At 37.0% G+C, this 20,116-nt stretch overlaps 1 protein-coding gene across 1 annotated transcript in view; it reads left to right on the forward strand.

Annotated features, from left to right (window-relative positions):
- Positions 1–20,116, forward strand: part of UGGT1 (UDP-glucose glycoprotein glucosyltransferase 1) — a gene marked incomplete at its 3' end in the record, with an annotated part of 110,086 nt that overhangs the window by 56,593 nt on the left and 33,377 nt on the right. The window contains exons 18-27 of the mRNA XM_084253196.1: positions 1,973–2,093; positions 4,857–4,955; positions 5,692–5,715; positions 6,264–6,358; positions 8,183–8,389; positions 9,145–9,276; positions 10,016–10,146; positions 14,177–14,272; positions 18,024–18,126; positions 19,320–19,399. Of these exons, the coding sequence (XP_084109322.1) occupies positions 1,973–2,093; positions 4,857–4,955; positions 5,692–5,715; positions 6,264–6,358; positions 8,183–8,389; positions 9,145–9,276; positions 10,016–10,146; positions 14,177–14,272; positions 18,024–18,126; positions 19,320–19,399 (1,088 nt within the window). The remainder of the gene's footprint in view (positions 1–1,972; positions 2,094–4,856; positions 4,956–5,691; positions 5,716–6,263; positions 6,359–8,182; positions 8,390–9,144; positions 9,277–10,015; positions 10,147–14,176; positions 14,273–18,023; positions 18,127–19,319; positions 19,400–20,116) is intronic.

Below are 20,116 nucleotides of genomic sequence, written 5' to 3' on the forward strand. Positions count from 1 at the left end.
ATTTCATTTCCATTCCATTGATCTGTGTATCTGTTTTTATTCCAGGACCATGCTGTTTTGATTAATAACACTTTGTAATATAATCAAAATGCGGGGAGCATGGCATCTCCAGTTTTTTCCCTCAGGATTGTTTTTGCTCTTTGTGATCTTCTGTAGTTCCAAATAAATTTCAAGTGTTTTTTTTTTTGTTGTTCTGTTTCTGAAGAATGCCATTGGAATTTAGATAGGGATTGCATTGTATCTGTGTGTATTGCTTTGGATAATATAGCCATTTTTAATAATGTTCCCAACCCATGAGCATGGAATATTTTCTCATTCTTCTATTTACAGTGAATATTCTGATATCTGTCTGTCTCTCCCTACCTACCTACTTATATCATTGTACCTTATTTCTTTCAGTACCAATTATTGAGGTAGTTGTGGTAAAGAGTAAGGTACATTTAAAATTTTGAACTAAAATCACTGTAAAAAGATATGATATGTAAATGCTGTGAAATTGAAAATGGTTATAGAGGTATAAATAAAGGGAAACTATAAACCATTTATTCTGCTCTCTTTTTGGCTATTCCTATTCTGAAAAGTGCGTGCATATGTGTGTGTGCACCTTGCACAGTATAGATGAGCTACTTCGAAAGTTATGTAGAATAGTTTCAATTTTGATAGAATTTGTCAGATTGCTCTCCATGAGATATATGAGATTCTGACTGGAATTAGTGTGACTTGTAATAGAAATCAGAGCTGTATACATGGGCTTCCTCCTCTACTGAGTCATCTCAGTACCTTTGTAAGTTTCTTGAGTTATGTGTTCATGTGCTCATTATCATTTTATAATTTGAGAATTTGTGTATGTGTGATCGCTCTTGGGATAAATAACCACTATTTCTAATTAGAATCCTTTAGAGTTGACTGTATCTTTGATTCATATCTCTTTCCCTTGAAAGTCATTTAAATATATAATTTTAAGATACTTTAAGTGTGGACAACTTGCAAATTTCCACAGCCATTTATTCTTGTCTCTGAGGTTACTTCATGAAGTACAGCTATTTCTAAAATATGAGGGATATGAAAAGGAAGAATTAATGATAAGTGGATTTCTCTTACTTCCAGTGTGACCCCGAAAGTTTAGGGTCACTTGGATGCCTAAAATTGAAAAAAGCTTGGGGTGATTTTATTTTTTTAATCTTTTAAATTTATTTATATATATTTTATATCATTGTTTCATTTTTGTACAATGTTTGCTTTCTCCTCTAAGTTGTAGACCCCATAAAATTCCCACCACCAGTTCACTCATGGACCATCACCATGGTCTCTTACTCTTGCAGAATGCCTCTGATTTTGTTTATTTATTTATTATTGTTATTTTTTTCCTGATTCCTTATTTGGTTCCCCTCTATTTGTCCTATAAGTGCAACCATCTGATATTTTTCTTTTTTCTTCTGACTTATTTCACTGAGCATAATCCCTTCCACCTCCATCCAAGTTGTTGGAATGATTTTTATTTACAAAGTATATTAACTGCTTGAGAGAAGGCCATGGATTTCTTCTTTAGAGAAAAGCTAAGTATGAGCAGCTCTAAAAATGAATTTCTGTTTATGTTAACTAATTTGCAAAGCACAGTGGTGTGTGGAGAGGTCCAATATACTTGACTTTGCATTTCATATTCACTTTTCATTATCCCTTACTTTGAGTAAGTTAATTTATCTTTCTGTGTCAGCTTTCTCCTCTTTAAAATGAATATCAATAACATATGCCTCACATTATTGAAAGACTTAGAGATACTATACATAATGTGCTAAGCTATGTTTGGCAATGACAAGGACCTGCAATATGGCAACTTCTGTTTTTAGCTATTATCAATAAATAAGAAAGTATTATAGAGTTAATGATTTTTTTTAGTTTCTAATAAATTATTAATGATCACCCTTTTTTAATGCTCATCCCACACCCACCCTGTTTTCTTTTTTTCCTGTAGGGTGAACTATCTCATGATCAAGATGTGGTAGAGTATATCATGAATCAACCAAATGTTGTTCCACGAATCAATTCTAGGATTTTGACAGCAGAGCGAGAATACCTGGATTTAACAGCAACCAGTAAGCATTTTAGGAACAGTTTTGGACTTTTTTTTTTTTTTTTTATAGAGGCATGGTTATTTATTTATTTGTTTGTTTGTTTTTTGTTTATACATGCACTGGGTATAGTCAGAAGCGCAGGAGGGTTGAGAGAATTCACCAGAGCCAGAGCGGGGAGCAGAGCAGGCAGAAGGACCGAAGTACACTGCTGAGGGGAGCAGCGGGCGGCAGGAGAGGTCTGCGCGCCATGTGGGACCCTCCTCCGGTGGCCGGGGAGCAGCCAGGGATCGAACCGGTGCCCCAGAGGCCACGGGCAGCTTCGCAACCCAGCGCTCAACCACTGCGCCACCGGGGAGGCCCAATTTTGGACTTTTTTTGATTTTTGCTTGAAGTCTTTAAATTTAGTGCATTGTAATGTTCAGAAGATTACTCAAAATTGTGGTACAGATTTATGTTTAAACTTATTGAGCCTTGATTTTATAATAGAATCTTCTAAATTCACAAGTGTGTACTCCAAAGGGAAAGAAAATCCTTATAAAATATTCAGTGCCATTTAAATGCCAACTACACAGGCATTAGATGATAAAAATGATCCTGAATTGTTGACTTTCCTTCACTCAGAAGCACTTATGCAGCTACCTTTTTCTTCATCCTCATTTTGAAATCAGTCAACATATCTCAACCATTCACTCTGAGAACCTAAGAGCGCCTTATTTTTAAGCTAAAGCTTCACTGAAAAATAGTGTATATGGCATAAAACTCAAACTTTAAAAGTATTCAGTTTTAAAGTATATGATTTTTAACATATTCTCAAAGTTTTGCAATCATCAGCACTATCTAATTTTAGAACGTGATCATCACCCCAAAAATAAATAATACCCTCTAGTATTTGCTCTCCATTTCCCTCATCTCCTGTCCCCAGTAACCAGTAATCTAGTTTCTGTCTCTATGGATTTTTCTATCCTGGATATTTCATTAATTGAAAGGTTTTGTGACTGGTTTCATTTAGCATATTGTTTTTAAAGTTCATCTATGGATAACCTGTCTCAGTGCTTCATTCCTTTTTATGGCTGATGAACATTCTATTGTATGGATGGTCCACACTTTGCTTATCTATTCTTCAAGTGATCGCTGTGAGTTGTTTCCACAAGATTGTCTTTTGCAAGCTAGATATGTTAAGTGCAGGTGCAGTTTGTTCCTTGCTACTTCTCTGGAGATGCTGATGGCCACTTTAGCAAATAGCTAGAAATAAGTTGGAGCTGTTATCACTTGCCCAGGAAATCTCACTGGGGAAGAAATTACGAGAATAATGATGAAGTCAAAACCAAGTACATTTGCTGTTGTAGTTGAGTGTAATGAATACATAAATCTATTTATAGCAACTATCTTTAATGCACTTAATTCAGAATTCCTTTTCTTTTAGTAAGAGGGAAATGTTCATAGGCTGAGAGAAAGACACATCTATGCTCATATTTGAAAAAGAAAGGAGTTAAATTGTTTCTACACAGCTAGATTTAGCTTTTTATCACATGTTTTAGTAGAGCAAGGCAAGCAGTGTTGAGACCTTGTCATGAGTTTTTGTTGTCTCCATCATTTTAAGTTAAACTGTGAAGAGTTATCTTTGGGGTACTCATGAATAAGGACATAAATAGTTCTGTGTTTTTGGATGTCTCTATTCACTGAGTTTTAGGGTAATCAGCTATGAGACAATGCTGACCTATGGCTGCAAAGGTGCAGCCTGCCTGCGAGCATTTGCAGCATCAGTGAAAGAGCAGCTGACGGTCTTTCTGACCCTGTGCTCCTCCCTCCGTCACCTTCACTGCTCTTGGCCTTGGTGTCCTGGGACCTTTTTAGACGGATACTCAGTTTTAGAGCCTCAGTGCTTGCTCTCTCCTCCTGTCATGGGCTGTGTCTACCTCATTTACCCTGTTTTCCTATACTAGAATATTGGGTAAAAAGATAGTAAGCTCTCAATGTGTTGAATGAAGGGATAGATGGGTGAGTGAATGCACAAGTTGATGGGAGGTTGGGCAAGCAAGCTGTGCTTGGAGGAAAGTGGGAGAAGAGTGGTATTTGTATTGGGGTATAATGCACAAGTTTGAGTAGACTGCTGAATAGAGGTTTTATGATAATAGACTGGAGACATTTTATAGGTAGGAAGAAATTACTGGGTAGTTTAGAGCAAAGAAACAACTTGATGAAATAGGAATTTTAGCAAGAGCAATGTGAGGGAAAATAATTAATAAGAGTATTGCCTGTGGCACTAATCAGAGAAGATAGATCTCTAAAATAATGCAAATGACTTTTTGTTTCAGTTAAAGTTAAAAATACATTATTTTGTTAGACATGAAAATCAGAGTTTTCTTATATATTCTCTTCTAGTGAGTCTTTCTTCCCCGCATCTCCCAGTAGGATAGGAAAGAGCTCACTTGGGTGGGTAGACTATGGCAAGGAGAAATGGAATCAAGGAGTTGGGGATCTCTTTAAGAAATCATTCTCTAGTTGTAGAGTGATGAGAGTGGGAATGGAATAAATTTGAACCATTAAACTGACAGGTACATGTATGCAAATTATGTGAGATGGGTACATTTTTTAATTTGCTTTTTCTTTAGATGCGATTAATGAGGTATAGGATCATGTGAACCTTTTCAATAACATGAAATTTATTCTGCTTATGTATTTTTATTAATCCCATATTCTGGTCAAATTAGATGATCAGTTGAATATTAATATTAGATTGAATTTAGGTATATTAATTATAAATCTTTTCAATTTTTTTTCCAGATAACTTTTTTGTGGATCATTATGCTAGATTTTCTGTCTTGGATTCCCCAGACAAGACTGCTGCTATAACCAATAGTATGAAATATCTGACAAAAAAAGGTAATATACCTTAGGATTATCTTGAATTAAAAGAATTTATTTTTTAGTATTTTTAAAAATAATTCAGAGATTCCATACTTTCTTTTATTATTTCCTATGATTTGAATCTAGGCTATAACTATTTAAAATTAATTCTTTCTGTAGTTTCAAAAATTAAAAAATGTTATATTTATACATTAGATATTAGATAGTGAAGTCAAAAGGAAAAAGTGTTCATGGTTTAAAATGAAAAAAATAGATGTGAAAATGAATTAATACACTGAAAATTGGTTTGACCTGCTTCTTTACTGATAATCTTGGGTTGGTTTTTTGTTTTTTTGTTTTTTTTTAGTGTTTATAAGATAAATTTAGTTCTAGAAATCCTTATGTGAGTTTTTAAACTGATTTCATTGTGGAGTAATTTATGTAGGCTACAATTTGTATAAACACTATCTTTTTAATGACTGTCTGGTGCTTTCCCCTCTGGTCATACTTCTTGTCCTTTCAAAGTGCTGACTGTTAAGGAAGTTATTTTTTTCAGTCTTCTTCCCCAGAAATTTTCTGTTTTCCCAGGTATGCATAAGTACAGATAGTTGCTCCATTTAGTTCCACACAGAATTTATTTCTAAGGGGTTTGGACAGTACTGTAATACCAATATGTCAATCATTATTTAAACTTTTGGCTCTTAGTAATAGGCATCGATTATAGACATGACATTTTATTTCCTTCTACTCTTTTTCCTTTACCTTTGTCTAGGAATGTCCTCCAAGGAAATCTATGGTAATTTTCAACTTCAGAATGTCCTATTCCTTAATTATTTTATGTGGTTTCAGGCATCACTGTAATTCACAATTTATTGGTACTCATTGGAATGTTTCTGAAAACCTGTCTGTAACAGCGGATATTTTATCAATGTAGATAAATTTTGTATATATGTTTACAAAGAATTATATTTCAAAAAGTTATAAATTAATGTGATTAATTTGTGATAATGTGATAATATGATATGATAATTAATATGTGCTAATATGCTATCCAGACATTCAAAAGTTGTTTTTCAATTTATATTCTAACAGATGCCCAAACCATAATAGAATATTAAGTGCATGTTCTTAGTTTGCAATTAAGCCACATAGATTATCCTGCTTTTGTTCTAATATAGAAATTTCACTGGTTTTGTTTAATCTTTATTAAACTTAACATTTTCTTATTTTATGCATGGTTTTTGGAAATTGTTTGGCTTAATAACAGCATTGAAACACAGAAATGCTCCCCCCCGCCCCCACCAACTCAGTATGGTGTTTTGTTCTTTTTTTAATTTTCTACAGATGATTCTTTTATTAGGCCAGTAACTTTTTGGATTGTTGGGGATTTTGATAGCCCTTCTGGAAGACAATTATTGTATGATGCTATTAAACATCAGGCAAGTATCTATAACTGGATTCTGTATCTTTGAGACTGTAGCTGTCCTCATGAACATCTGTGTGATGATGCTATTGACATATGGGATGGTGGGATTCCTGCTTTCTTAGTCCTTGAGGGTAAGGAGTTTTTGTTTCTGCAGAGATCTGCCAGCCACTGAGAAAATAGAGGAGACTGCAGTACTCTGGTTTTATTTAAGGGAATGGGGGAAAATGCAGTCCTTATAGACCAATTTTCATTGTATCACTGTTCATATTCTTGCTACTGAGATGCTGCAAACATTATGTTGTATATTGTATGGGAGAGATGAGGTCCTTATTTTGAGTGCGGGCCGGAAGTGGGGTAAATACACATAGACACATTAGTACGAGCATAAGAGAAGTTGATTTACGCATGCAGAGGCATCTGCATGTATGGATGGTCTGATAGGTAGCACATAAATTGTAGAACTTGAGTGAATTTCAATGGTGAATAGTTGAGAAGAAATGGACTCTTCTAGCAGTGTCATTGTTAGACAATGAGACATTACAATTCCTATTCTGGAGTAGTTTCAGAGTGGGTCTTCATCCAGATTTCATTAGCCCTCCGGGGTCCCCTAGAAACCTTATGTTCCAAGAAGGCTTACTGAAATACTGGCATATCCAGGTGATTCTGACTTCACTAATATGCTGAGTGCCTTCATTGTGAAGGGAACAGAGTAGATTCTGTGCGTAATTTTAAGTTAAATCCACAGTGGGGGTAGCGAAGAACAGTTGCTGCATGTGTAAGACAGTCCTACTCGAATGGACTCTGTTATTTGGGATTGCTTGCGTGAGTCTTGTGTGATGCGGGGGTGGGGGCTACGGGGAGGTAGAGTTGAAATTTTTAAATAAATATTTTAATTGAAGTAAAAATACAAGCTCAAACTAAGTGCACAGGCCATGAGATACAGTGTCACACAGTGAACACACCCACGTGACCACTACCCAGGTCAAGTAATAGGAAATGACCATTCCTGAAAGTACTCGCCTATGGCCCATCACTGCTCCCAACACTTTCCCTGTACCTGCATCGCAGTGTAGGTTTGCCTCTGTGTCTTTATTTCTGTGGACTCTTGTAATATGTGTTTGTTTGTGTTTGGTTTCTTTACTCAGCATTTTTGAAATTCATTATAAGTAGTGGTAATTAGTTTGCAATGTGTAGTGTTGTATCTTATGTCTACCACAGTTTTGTTTGTATAATCTATTTTGTGGACAATTGGGGTAATTCTAGTTTGGGGCTATTTTGAAGATTGCTGTAAATATATTTGCTTGTCTTGAGAATTTATGTTCTTGATACAAGCCCTTTTTTAGTTTTATGGGCCTCAAAATACTTTCTCCTATATGGATTCTTGTCTTTTTACCCAAGGAAGGATTGTTTTTAGAAATCTGGAAAGGCTGTGTGAATGAAGAAGGATTTATTTTTCTCCCTCCCTCCCCTAAAGAAGGGTTTAAACAAAGTCCTGAATAATAGTTGGGCCTTAAAAAAGGAAAGATGGGGTTCTGTGCCATTGGGAGGCATCGTGTATATTAGAATCAAAATGTGTTGGGGAAATACTGACTGATGGTATGTAATAGTCCTTTTTCAGGGATGGTGAGACATGAAGCTGGAAAGGTACTGGGGCCCAGTTCATGTAGGAGGAGTTTGAATACCTGGCTAGACAGCATTTTAATTTTATTCTGTATGCAGGGAACTACTGAAGGCTTTTGGAGAGGTATTATGTACTGCTTAAGGAAATAACTGATGTTAATGTTGTTTTTGAAGTTAAAAAATCTGCCATATAACTTATTTCCTATTTTGTAAATAGAAATCCAGTAACAATGTTAGAATAAGCATCATCAATAATCCCAGTGAAGATGTGAGCTATGAAAACTCTCAAATCTCCAGAGCAATCTGGGCAGCTCTCCAAACGCAGACCTCCAACTCTGCTAAGAACTTTATCACAAAAATGGCTAAAGAGGAGACTGCAGAGGCTCTGGCTGCAGGAGCTGACATTGGGGAGTTCTCTGTTGGGGTAAGTCTCTGTGCTGCTTGAGGTGGCCTTGTTCTGTCAATTACTCCTGTGGGTTGATATGTCCTATTCATGATCAGGATTTGTGATTTTAGTTCTGAGTCCCAGAGGAAATTTTTTAATTTGGAAGAATCTTTCCAATAAATAACATTTCTGCCATATTCCCTTTATTACTTCTAAACTGCTAGGCTTCAAGATGTGCATGATGTAAGTTTTTGTGTATTTTAAGCACAAAACCTTTGATTTATTTATATGGTCTTTAAAAGAGAGACCATAGTTGATTTTTTTATAGAGCAAAAAAACTGAGATTTAATCCTCTTACAAGGTAAAGGCATATGAGTTCTTAATATGTTTCCAGTAAATACTCCTGTTTATTTGTATGTTACATATATCTGGACTAAACATTTTATAATTTTAAAGTTGCTTATAAAATGATGACTATACTTGATGTTTATGCTAGAAAAAAGACTCACATGTAATTAGTCAAATTTAAGATGCAGAATACAGGTTATCATGAAGAATAGTTTGCTGATTGAATGACTGACATTAGGATATGAAAGGAAATAATCTTTATTTGATAAGTGGGAATGTGGGGGAAAATTGAAGAGAAAATGGAGAATTGAGACATCATAATATTAGTTATTAAAATTAGTTGTTACTTTCCATTAAAAAGTGTATTTATTCATTCATCATGATTATGCATTTTTACAGCTTGCTTAGTAACAGTTACTTTTCCTTAATAACAATTACTTTCCCAGGGCATGGATTTCAGTCTTTTTAAAGAGGTCTTTGAGTCTTCCGAAATGGATTTCATTTTGTCTCATGCCATGTACTGCAGGGATGTTCTGAAAATGAAGAAGGGACAGAGGGCCGTGGTCAGCAATGGACGGGTGAGGATTTTGTCCTGAGACAAGCTTGGCTTCAAAATAGATCAGTGAACAGTCTTGGCAGCATTCTCCTCTGAAGCTAGTAACTCTTCAAACACAGCTACTCTTTTTCCCAAGGTGATTAGGGCTTGTGCAGTGCTGGTGATATTTTTCTGCTCCCTTATTTCAAAGGAAGTTTGCTCATTTTGACATAAAGGTCTTTGTGTAAAACCTTCTTGCTGTATAATTTTGTCCTGCCATTGTAAGATGATGAGTGGTGGCTGTCAGAATGCAAATCAGCAAGGCCTTTGTACGTGAAGTGCTTGTCCCCTGTGGGAACCATGGTTATGATTTGTACAACCGCTATACATTTAATTGGTTTAGGCTTGGAATATTTCATTGAGGCACTGAAATGAGACTGTGGTAGACATACCAAACAGACTTTAAATTTTTAGGGTAAAATTTCTGATGTTTACCATTATATTTCTATTTTGGCTTTGTTATGTATAGTCATTGAGACTTAATTAAAACTGTTGCTGTTTCATTTTACTTCAGAGTTTATTTATTGTAAAAATATTGTGACATGTAGTTGAGCAATTGACTTGGGTTTCATTTTTACTTTATTGCAATTTTATTTAGATGTATATATGTCTCAGGTCTTTGGCTGGCTATAAGACAGCCTGAGGACGGCAGAGGACTTATAACTGCTTCTTGAGTTCAGAAAGCCCCCCAGCACTAATCATCCTGCTCTTCTTCCCTATAGATCATTGGGCCACTGGAGGATAGTGAACTCTTTAATCAAGATGATTTCCACCTCCTAGAAAATATCATCTTAAAAACTTCAGGACAGAAGATCAAATCTCATATTCAGCAACTCCGGGTAGAAGAAGATGTGTAAGTTTTTCCATAGAAGAAATTACTGAGTTTGTGTTATAGGGGCTCTGTTAATTGAATTTTCTTCATGCTATCTATTTCAACATGTTTTATTCCAGCTTTAAAATATAATGTTCATGCTCAGTGAAATAAGTCAGAAAGAAAAAGAAAAATACCAGATGGTCTCACGCAGGAATTTAGAAAACCTAAATAAGGGACCAGGAAAAAGACTAATTAATACAAAGTAAAAATTAAAAAAAAAATGTTGTTCAAGTATTTATTTATGCTACTCTTGAAACAAAGTAATTTATTTTGTAGCCAGTTGCTTAAAGAACTGAATTAATTCTCCCCATTTTAATTTTTTTTTTTTAACTTTGTGAAAAATTTCAAACATGTAAGTAGAGTGGCAAATTACTTTATTACCTTGGAATACTTATATCAATAGATTCTTTCCCTCGTTATCTGTTTGGTTACCTTTCTGCTTTATTTCACACAGAAAAGGCAAAGCAAGTTAAATGCTTCTTTTTCTTTACTTCCCAGTGTGGAACAATGAGTTGTTTCTCTTATATGCTCTAAAGGTGGTAATGAGTCAGTTATTGTTGGTTTTGTTTTCATTTTATTCTTTCAGTGTAACTACCAGCCAATGTATTTTAATGAGTTACTTCTCTTAATGGAGAAAGTAAATTATTTGACTGGTTCATGTAACTGGTTCATGCACAACTGGAACCTGTAATCATATACCTAAACAAAAAAATGCTTTCTGCATTAAATATCAAGTCAGAGTGAGGTTAGAGGATGTATTTCTGTTTAATTTTTAAGGTACCAAAGCCATACCTGTTCCAGAATCTTTGCCCATCTCACCTTTTCCTCCCAGCATTGCTAATTAGGATTCCAATTTTTCCACGTACATACCAATACTTGTTTTTTGATTTTACTGATACTAGCTGTCCTAGTGGGTGTGAAGTGTTGTCCCTTGTGGTTTGATGTGCATTTCCTTAATAACTAGTGATGTTGAATATCTTTTAAGTGCTTGCTGGCCATTTGTATATCTTTTGGAAAATGTCTATTCAAATATCTTGCCCGTTTTTAAATGATTTTGAGCTGTAGGAGTTCTCATTCTAGATATTATTCTTACAGATTATAGTGTGCAAATATTTTTTTTTTTCATTTTGTGCATTGCCTTTTCATTCTCTCTTTTTTTTTTTTAAGATTTATTTATTTATTTATACAAGCACTGGGTACAGTCAGACGCGCGGGAGGGTGAGAGAATTCACTGAGCCAGAGCGGGGAGCAGAGCAGGCAGAAGGAGCGAAGTACACTGCTGAGGGGAGCAGTGGGTAGCAGGAGAGGTCTGCATGCCATGTGGGACTCTCCTCCGGTGGCTGGGGAGCAGCCGGGGATAGAACCAGAGCTGCAGAGGCTGCGGGCAGCTTTGCAACCCAGCACTCAACCGCTGCGCCACCGGGGAGGCCCGACTTTTCATTCTCTTGATGGTCTCTTTTGATGCGTAGTTTCAGGATATGAAATTTTAAGTTCTACCTTTTTTTTTTCTTCCCCTTTCCAGATTTCATCATGCTACAGAGTTCAAAATATGTGTCTTAGTGAAATGTTGACTTTGGTAGCTGCCAAAGTAGTCCTGTTGTCAAGTCTTACGTGATATGGGAAGAAACATGTTTTCATCTCAGCCATTATTGGGACTACAAAGAGGTTCCCATTTACCTTATTGGTCTTGAGGTTCCCATTTACCTTATTGGTCTGGCCTGTGGAGTACTTCCTTGGTGCAGGCCAGGAGGTATTCCATGACTTGGAATAAAGTCATGACTTGAAGTCATGGGCATAGACTGGGTATGGTGTGCCATTGAGTTATTCCCTCTCCCTGTGGAGACTTTGAGAGAACCCTTTGGGGTTTTTATGGACTGTAGAGTTAACAGGCATGTACAAAAGAGTTGCCTTTTATCAAGCAGATATGGTTCTGAGTCTGTCCTGGGTGAATTTAGGGGAAATAAGGTAGTTTGGGGACTCCCAGAAGATTACTGCTAAAACTATTAAGGTTCTCAGAATGACCTTACCTGTTTAGAGTTTTCATTAGTGCCACAGCTGCTCCACCTTGGAGTGGTGCCCTATGACAGCCACAGCTTTCATTCATGCCCCAGAGCTGCGGCCACAAGACTGTCCTCAACTCCTAAAGTTCAGCTGTTGGCTTTTAGATCATGGTGTTTCATGAGCCTTTAGGAAGTTTTGTCTTTGCCTGTTCACCTTGGGCCACATAACAGAATGTCCCTTGACATGTTTTGTGATAGTATTAACACATCACAAAAACAAATGACTTGTATTATACGTATTCAGTATTGAGAAGTTGAACCAAAAGAGGTAATTTGATGTAATTGTTTGATTCAGAGGGAATGGGCTTGATTCCAGTTCCCCCTATATTCACAAGTACTCTTAGAATTCTTGGAATTTAGTACTTGGCTTAAGAGATTAAGGCTTTAGGGCCTCCCTGGTGGCGCAGCGGTTGAGCGCTGGGTTGCGAAGCTGCCCGCGGCCTCTGCGGCGCCGGTTTGATCCCCCGCTGCTCCCCGGCCATCGGAGGAGGGTCCCACATGGCGCGCAGACCTCTCCTGCCGCCCGCTGCTCCCCTCAGCAGTGTACTTCAGTCTTTCTGCCTGCTCTGCTCCCCGCTCTGGCTCTGGTGAGTTCTCTCACCCTCCTGCGCTTCTGACTGTACCCAGTGCATGTATAAACAAAACAAACAAACAAACAAACAAAATAAATAAAACATGCCTCTATTAAAAAAAAAAAAGAGATTAAGGCTTTATTTTCAACCTCTCATGATTTAGTTCAAGATCTTCTTTGGTTAAAAACCAACTTTAGAAGGAACAGAGAAAGCTTTTCTAAGTTGTTTACGACAGTGCTGATTATAATAGAGAAATAGAAAACAACCTAGATATTCAATAGCATAAATACAGTTTTGTGCAATTACTAAAAATATAGATATACACCTGTACTTATTTATCAACAAAGACACGTTTATAGTATTTTGTTAAATAATCAGGTTCCCAAATAACACAAGCCTACTTTTGTTTCCATATGTACACGTTTATCATTTTTTATATTTATATTTGTATATTTTTATGTATTTTTACATCATTGTTCATTTTTAAACAATGTTTGCTTCCCCCTCCCCCTAGGTATAGTCCCCGTAGAGTTTCCTTCTCCAATGCATCCATGCTCCAGCACCTCAGTCCCCCGTGCTCCTTCCTCCCTCCCTCTGATCCCTCTCCCTCCTCCCCTGCAGGATGTCTCTGGTTTATAATTGTCTGTTTTTGCTTTGTTGTGTTTTGTACTGTTATTATTTTTTTACACTGATGTCTTACTTGGTTCCCCTATATTCCTGCTTTAAGTGAAATCATCCGATATTTTTCTTTTTCCTTCTGGCTTATTTCACTGAGCATCATTTCTTCTAGCTCCATCCACTTTGCTGTGAATGGCATGAGTTTATCTTTTTGATTGCTGAAAAATATTCCATTGTGCATATATACTACAGCTTCTTACACATGTTTTTCAATATAGAAGAATACTCACCAACGTATTATTAATGCTTATTTCTTAATGGTATTGTGTATTATGTGTATCTCAATTTTCCCCTGATGTATTTTTTTCCTGAATGTTTTCCCAGTGAATTATTTTAATAATCGTGAAAAAAGTAATAGAGTTAGGTAGAAGGGGGTGAGGGAGAATATAAATAGCTGTTATAGGCTGAACCCTTAGCTAGCTGCTATATATGTTTAGCCAGTGCAACGTTTACAAGAGCCATTTGGAGTAGGTACTCTCTTCAGTTCACATATAGAAAAGCCAGTACCTTTCCCATGGGTTTAAAACTACTAGTTATAAAATTGGCACTTTTTTTCATGCCTATTTGGACAAAGTTTGTGCTTTTTTCAGAGACCACCTTGTTGCTGTTCAGTTCTTAGGCTAATGATACTGTGTTCAGCAATAACTGGGAAAACCTTCAGTCAAAGAGATGCTAAATTTTCACCAACTACTCTTGCAGGGCTAGTAACTTGGTAATGAAGGTGGATGCTCTCCTGTCAGCTCAACCGAAAGGTGATACAAGGATTGAATACCAGTTTTTTGAAGACAAACACAGGTATAGAATTAATAATGAATTTGTACATATTTTTGAATATTAAACTCTTGATTAACTTGACTTTAGCTCCATTATTTTTCCATATAAAATGTATATGTAAGTTCCTACAGGATGGGAAAATTTATCTGGTCTGCAGTTATATACATAATCATAAGGAGAATTCATATACAGATCTCAATTGCACAAAAAATTGCAATTGCAATTTATTTTTAAATAGATCTGAAATAGTTCTGAATGCACCCTTTTAAGAACTAGAAGGCATCTAATGAAACACATCAGTTGTAATTTTTTTTTTAAAGATGTATTTATTTATGCATACAAGAGCTATGGTACAGGCCAGAGGTGCGGGGAGTGAGAGGATTCACCGGAGACAGAGCAGGGAACAGAACAGGCAGAGGGACTGAAATACACTGCTAAGGGGAGCAGCGGGCGTCTGCTGCGCCATGTAGGTAGCTCCCTGGCCAGGGATCGAATTTGTGCTGCAGTGACTGCGGACAGCTTCACAGGTTGCATCTTAACTCCTTGCCTTAACTCCTTACACCACCAGCGGAGGCCCCCCGGTTGTAATTTTTTGATATCAAGGAATAAACCAATTGTTACAATACATGTCCATCATCGGAAACTTTTGTTTTCAATTGTATATTTTCATGCTCACAAACTCAGTTTTTCTGAACTGTTTGAAATATGTTGCAGACTTCATGATACATGGTACCTGAATCCTTCAGCACATATATCTCCTCAGTACTAGGACTTTCTCCTCAGTATATTAGCATACCTTAGAAATTTTACCTTGATAACAGTGATGCTCAGTAATACATAGGCCATGTTCATATTTGTCCAAAGCCTTGATAATGGCCTTTAAATATGTTTTTTTGTTTGTTTGTTTTTTGGTCCAGTTCACACCTTGCAGTTGGTTGTGTCTCTTTAGTTTTAGTCTCCTTTAATTCAGAAGAGTTCTTTTTTAAAAAATTTTTTTGTGGAGGGCCTCCCCTGGTGGCACAGCAGTTGAGCACTGGGCTGCGGGGCTGCGAGGCTGCCCACAGCCTCTACAGTGCCGGTTCGTTCCCTGGCCGCTGGCAAGGGTCCCACAAAAAAATAAAAATTTTGTGGGGAGGGATTTATGATAATGACTTTTTCAAGAGTCCAAGCCAGTAGTCGTGTGAGGTGTTACACAATCTGGGTTGTTTCCTCATGGTTAGACCTCAGATTAACTTGTCTCTAGGAAGAACTTCTCACAGTTGATGTATGCGACTTTTGCCTTACCAGGCAAGTATAGATCTTGATTGAAGCTTAGAATCACCAAGGAGGCTTTAGGAGCACAAGACTGCAACCTGCTGCTTTACATTCTGATTTAGTCTAGAATAGATTCAACGTAAGTTAAACTGGCCTGTGCTTTCTCAGTTTACTCTTGAGGATGGCTATATTAGAGTAAAATATAATTCATTGTTTGGAACCATAATTGACAAATGGAACTATTAATATTACCAAAAATTGATGACACCTGCTGCAGTACATTCACAAAGCTTTTCTGATGATGATTGACCCTTGGACAAGGTGGTATAGCGGGTGGGAGTTATGGGCACCAGCCCCTGAGCGCTTGATTCCTCACATAACTTATAGTTGGCTCTCCGCATCCATGGATTTAACCTGGATAACCAGGGTTGGCTTAATCTGTGAATGTGGAACTCTGGATAGAAAGCTAATCCATGTCTACATGGACCCATGTAGTTCAAACCCATTGTTGTCAAGGGTCAGCTGTATTTCCAAAGCAGTAACTTTATCACCATTTAAACTATTATTTCCCAAGTTTGTTAGTTACATGCTATTTCGTACTTTTTTTCTTATCCCACTGGGTAAGTAAATGTTCTTGCATGTAAGAGTAGTGGTTAACATTGGTACATTATATTGTTCAGAGTAAATAAAAATAAGCATTGATTTAAACAATGTTTAGGGAAAATGGGATGTATTTTTTAAATCCTTCAAGGATACATTTTAAAATGTATCAGAGGCTCCTGCTCCTTTTTTTTTTTTTTTTTTAAGATTTATTTATTTATACAAGAGCTGGGGTACAGACCAGATGTGCGGGAGGGTGAGAGGATTCACCAGAGACAGAGCGGGGAACAGAACAGGCAGACTGATGAAATACGCTGCTGAGGGGAGCAGCAGGTGAAACAGGAGAGGTCTGCTTGCTATGTGGGATTCTTGCCGGCTGGCCGGGATCGAACCCGCACTGCAGAGGCTGTGGACAGCTTCACAGGGCGGTGCTCAACTGCCTGCGCCACCAGGGAGGCCCTCCTGCTCCCCTTAAGTTGCTTACTGTAACTTAAGAAAAGGAGGCTTTATAACTGGAGAATGCAGAAATAAACATTCTCCCCAGAAATCCTAGAAGTGCAACCTGAAATCAGCCAGTTGTTGGTTTTCACTGACTAAGAGCAGATAAATTATGTCTGAATGCTTACAGTGATGTGGTGAAACTCATTTCTTGGCCTTGGGTAAATTAGTTTAATTCTTCAGAAAATGTGGTTGGCAATACATATTGGCTGCAAAAGTATTTGTGTCCTGTGACTTAGTCATTTCATGTCTAGGCCTTGGTCAGTGTTGAAGAAATTGCAAGTATAAGAAAAGCTGGATGTACACAATTATTTACAGGCTGAAAGTAATTTAAATATCAGCAACAAGGAATAACTTAAGTAAAGCTATGGCAGATTCACTTGCAAAAATAGAAGATCACTTTTTAGTTAGGGTATCTTGTGTGCAAAAGCATGGAAAAAATCTTTGTGAGGCTACAGTGGCGACACCCGAGGGAATGTGGATTCTATGCTTACAAAATACCAATAATAATGTAAGCCAACGTTACCTCAATTAAAAAAAAATAAAAAAATCTTTGTGATAAAGTGATGGGGAAATTAAGGTAATTTATATAAAATTTGCAATATTCTCAAATTATAGCTATCTTTATTTTTTTTTAAAGTTTATTTTTTTAATTTTATTTATACAAGAGCTGGGGTACAGTCCAGAGTCGTGTGAGGGTGAGAGGATTCACCAGAGACAGAGCAGGGAGCAGAACAGGCAGATTGACTGAAATACACTGCTAAGGGGAGCAGCGGGTGAGACAGGAGAGGTCTGCCTCACCATGTGGGATTCTCCCTTGCTGGCTGGGAATCGAACTGGCGCCACAGAGCCTGCAGACAGCCTCACAGCATGGCGCTTAGCCCACTGTGCCACCGGGGAGGCCCTTGCTGATCTTTATGTAGACATTTGAGGACTCAGAAATACGCCACAAGTGGTTGGGTAGAGATGGTGACGTTCTGAGTATTTCCTTTTCCTGTCTTGCAAGTTTGCTATCCTGTGCTCCTTTTGATTATTAAAAAAGATCAGCTTATTTTTACTTTCCTCATACCCTCTTGCCAAAAAATAAAAATTGGCAAAATGTTCTATAACTGTCAAAAATTAACACCAGAAGCTTCTAACAGTGTTTGGTTAAATACAACTTCAAGCTGATTTTTCTCTCTTCACATGTTTTTCGATCCATTTTGAGTGAACCTGCATTGTTAGAGGATTTTGCTAACTTTGAAGTAGACATGATCACATAGTTGACTACTACATAGCCTCGTCATTCTAGATCTGAAGTTATTTTTGAAATGTCAAAAGGGCTAATAGGTGGTGTTGGACCAAAATAAAAATAAAAACAAGTTAACTTGGTTTCTTGTTTTCCTTTAGATTAATGTTTCTTGTTTTTTGATCTCTGCAGCGCAATTAAACTGAGCCCGAAGGAAAGGGAGACATACTTTGATGTCGTGGCTGTCATTGACCCTGTCACCAGAGAAGCACAGAGACTTGCCCCATTGCTCTTGGTAGGGACAGCTGCAGAGGCAGTTGACATCATCACTCTGCAGTGGTCAGATGGCCTAACCTCTCTGGGAGTGACACTGTTCCCTTAGTTCTCTCCAAAGGGCCTTGGAAAATGGTGTTGGCAACTTGGGCAGAAGATATGGCTTTTATAAATTGAATGGTTCTGAGAACAACTTCATAACCTTAGAAAGTTGATACAAGTTTGGTTGGCTATTGCATGTAATTTTATTTATTTATTTTTAAGATTTATTTATTTATGCATACAACAACTGGGGTATAAGCCAGAGGTATGGGGGGTGAGAGGACTTACCAGAGACAGAGTAGGGAGCACATCAAGTAGGTCTCCTGAAACACACTGCTGAGGGGAGCAGCGGGTGAGGCAGGAGATGTCTGCTGCGCCATGTGGTTTCCTCCCTGGCTGAGCCAGGAATTGAACTCGTGCTGCAGTGGCTGGCAACAGCTTAATAGTGCTATCTTTAACCCCTGTGCCACCAGGGAGGTCCCCGCATGTAAATTTTTAAAAAGTATGTCATCCTCACTTAGAAGAAGTCTTTGAATGAAATTGACTTATGCCACATTTTGATTTATAATGGTAATGAGGTAAAAAGGCAAGCGAATTCTGCTTTATTATTTTCGCTTTTTTATAACACATTTCTTAATTGCACTATGTCTTTTAAATACGTTTAAGCTATTACAATTTTAAGAAGATTCAAAAGAGCTCTTCCACACACAATTGCCTCAACATTTTTTTAGTTGTATTTTTTTAAGGTGAAGTTTTGTTGAAGTATAGTCAGCCAACCTTTTTTTGTGGATATTTGTGTACATGTGTATATGTATACATTTTTATCTTGCAGTATCTAAGCTGCACCGATGAACCTTTTAAGTTTTTCTTGTGTATGTAGCTATCCTTTATCTGTTGCTTCGCTGCACATGTGGGGAGCAAAATATACCATAACCTCCTTCCTATGTTTTTGGCCCAATGATATGTATGATTCACATTGTGTATTAGAGTTGTGGTTGCCAGAAATTTCTCCAGTGCAGTTATTATCTTTATATCTTTTCTTGAGATATTAAGAAACAGCCTGTCAGGTCAGTGTCAAATGATAAATTTCTGAAGAGAACTGTAAATGTCTCAAATATCAACCATTGTCTCTATGGGGAAAATTTTATGTTTTGTATTTTGGTTTACTTTTAGGTTTTAACTCAGCTGATCAACATGAATCTAAGAGTATTTATGAACTGCCAATCAAAACTTTCTGACATGCCTTTGAAAAGGTAAACAAACTGCTTAAGAAATCAATTATAAAAAAATATGCTAAATTTGAAAGCTGATAGTGAATATTATGGATCAAATGAGTCAAATGAGTTTATTTGTGGACACCATGTTTGAAAGGATCATTTATTGAATGCTCACTTTTGCTAAATTTTAGCTCAATCAAAATTTCTGACAACTGAGTATGGACTTGGGCACCTTTAGTTGGTATTCAACCAGACTGCTTGCACTGTGCTGCTGGGTGAGGGGGTGAGGTGGTGTTAGAATCATTTAATTCTCTAATTTAAAACATTTAGATCAATGTAGCTATTAAAATTACCTACTAAGTTAAAACATGCTATGGTGCAGAAAGACAGATACCTATACTTTCTCATGTCAAAAGAAGAGCATTTCAAATCTGAATATATGTCAGAAGGAATTTGCTAAGGCTCATTTGCATGAATCTTGAAAAGCAAGGCAGGGCTAGCTATATGCTGTCTGGAATGGTCATGTTCGAAAAGAGCTAATAAAAACCATTTATAGTAATAGTGTGGCACTTGTTGAGGCTATAAAATATGTGCTGGTTCTATAGGTTAGATTCAAAGTGAACTAAAACTGTTTGAAAGTGACTGAAAGTTTCACAGCTCTACCATTGTCTTTGTATAAGAGACATATTTAAACTTTTACATACTGTGTTTTCAGGGCTTGCCTGAGAACCCAGTCACTATTTAGGATTTTAA

Source organism: Talpa europaea (assembly GCF_964194135.1).
Source record: "Talpa europaea genome assembly, chromosome: 1".
Taxonomy (NCBI): domain Eukaryota; kingdom Metazoa; phylum Chordata; class Mammalia; order Eulipotyphla; family Talpidae; genus Talpa; species Talpa europaea.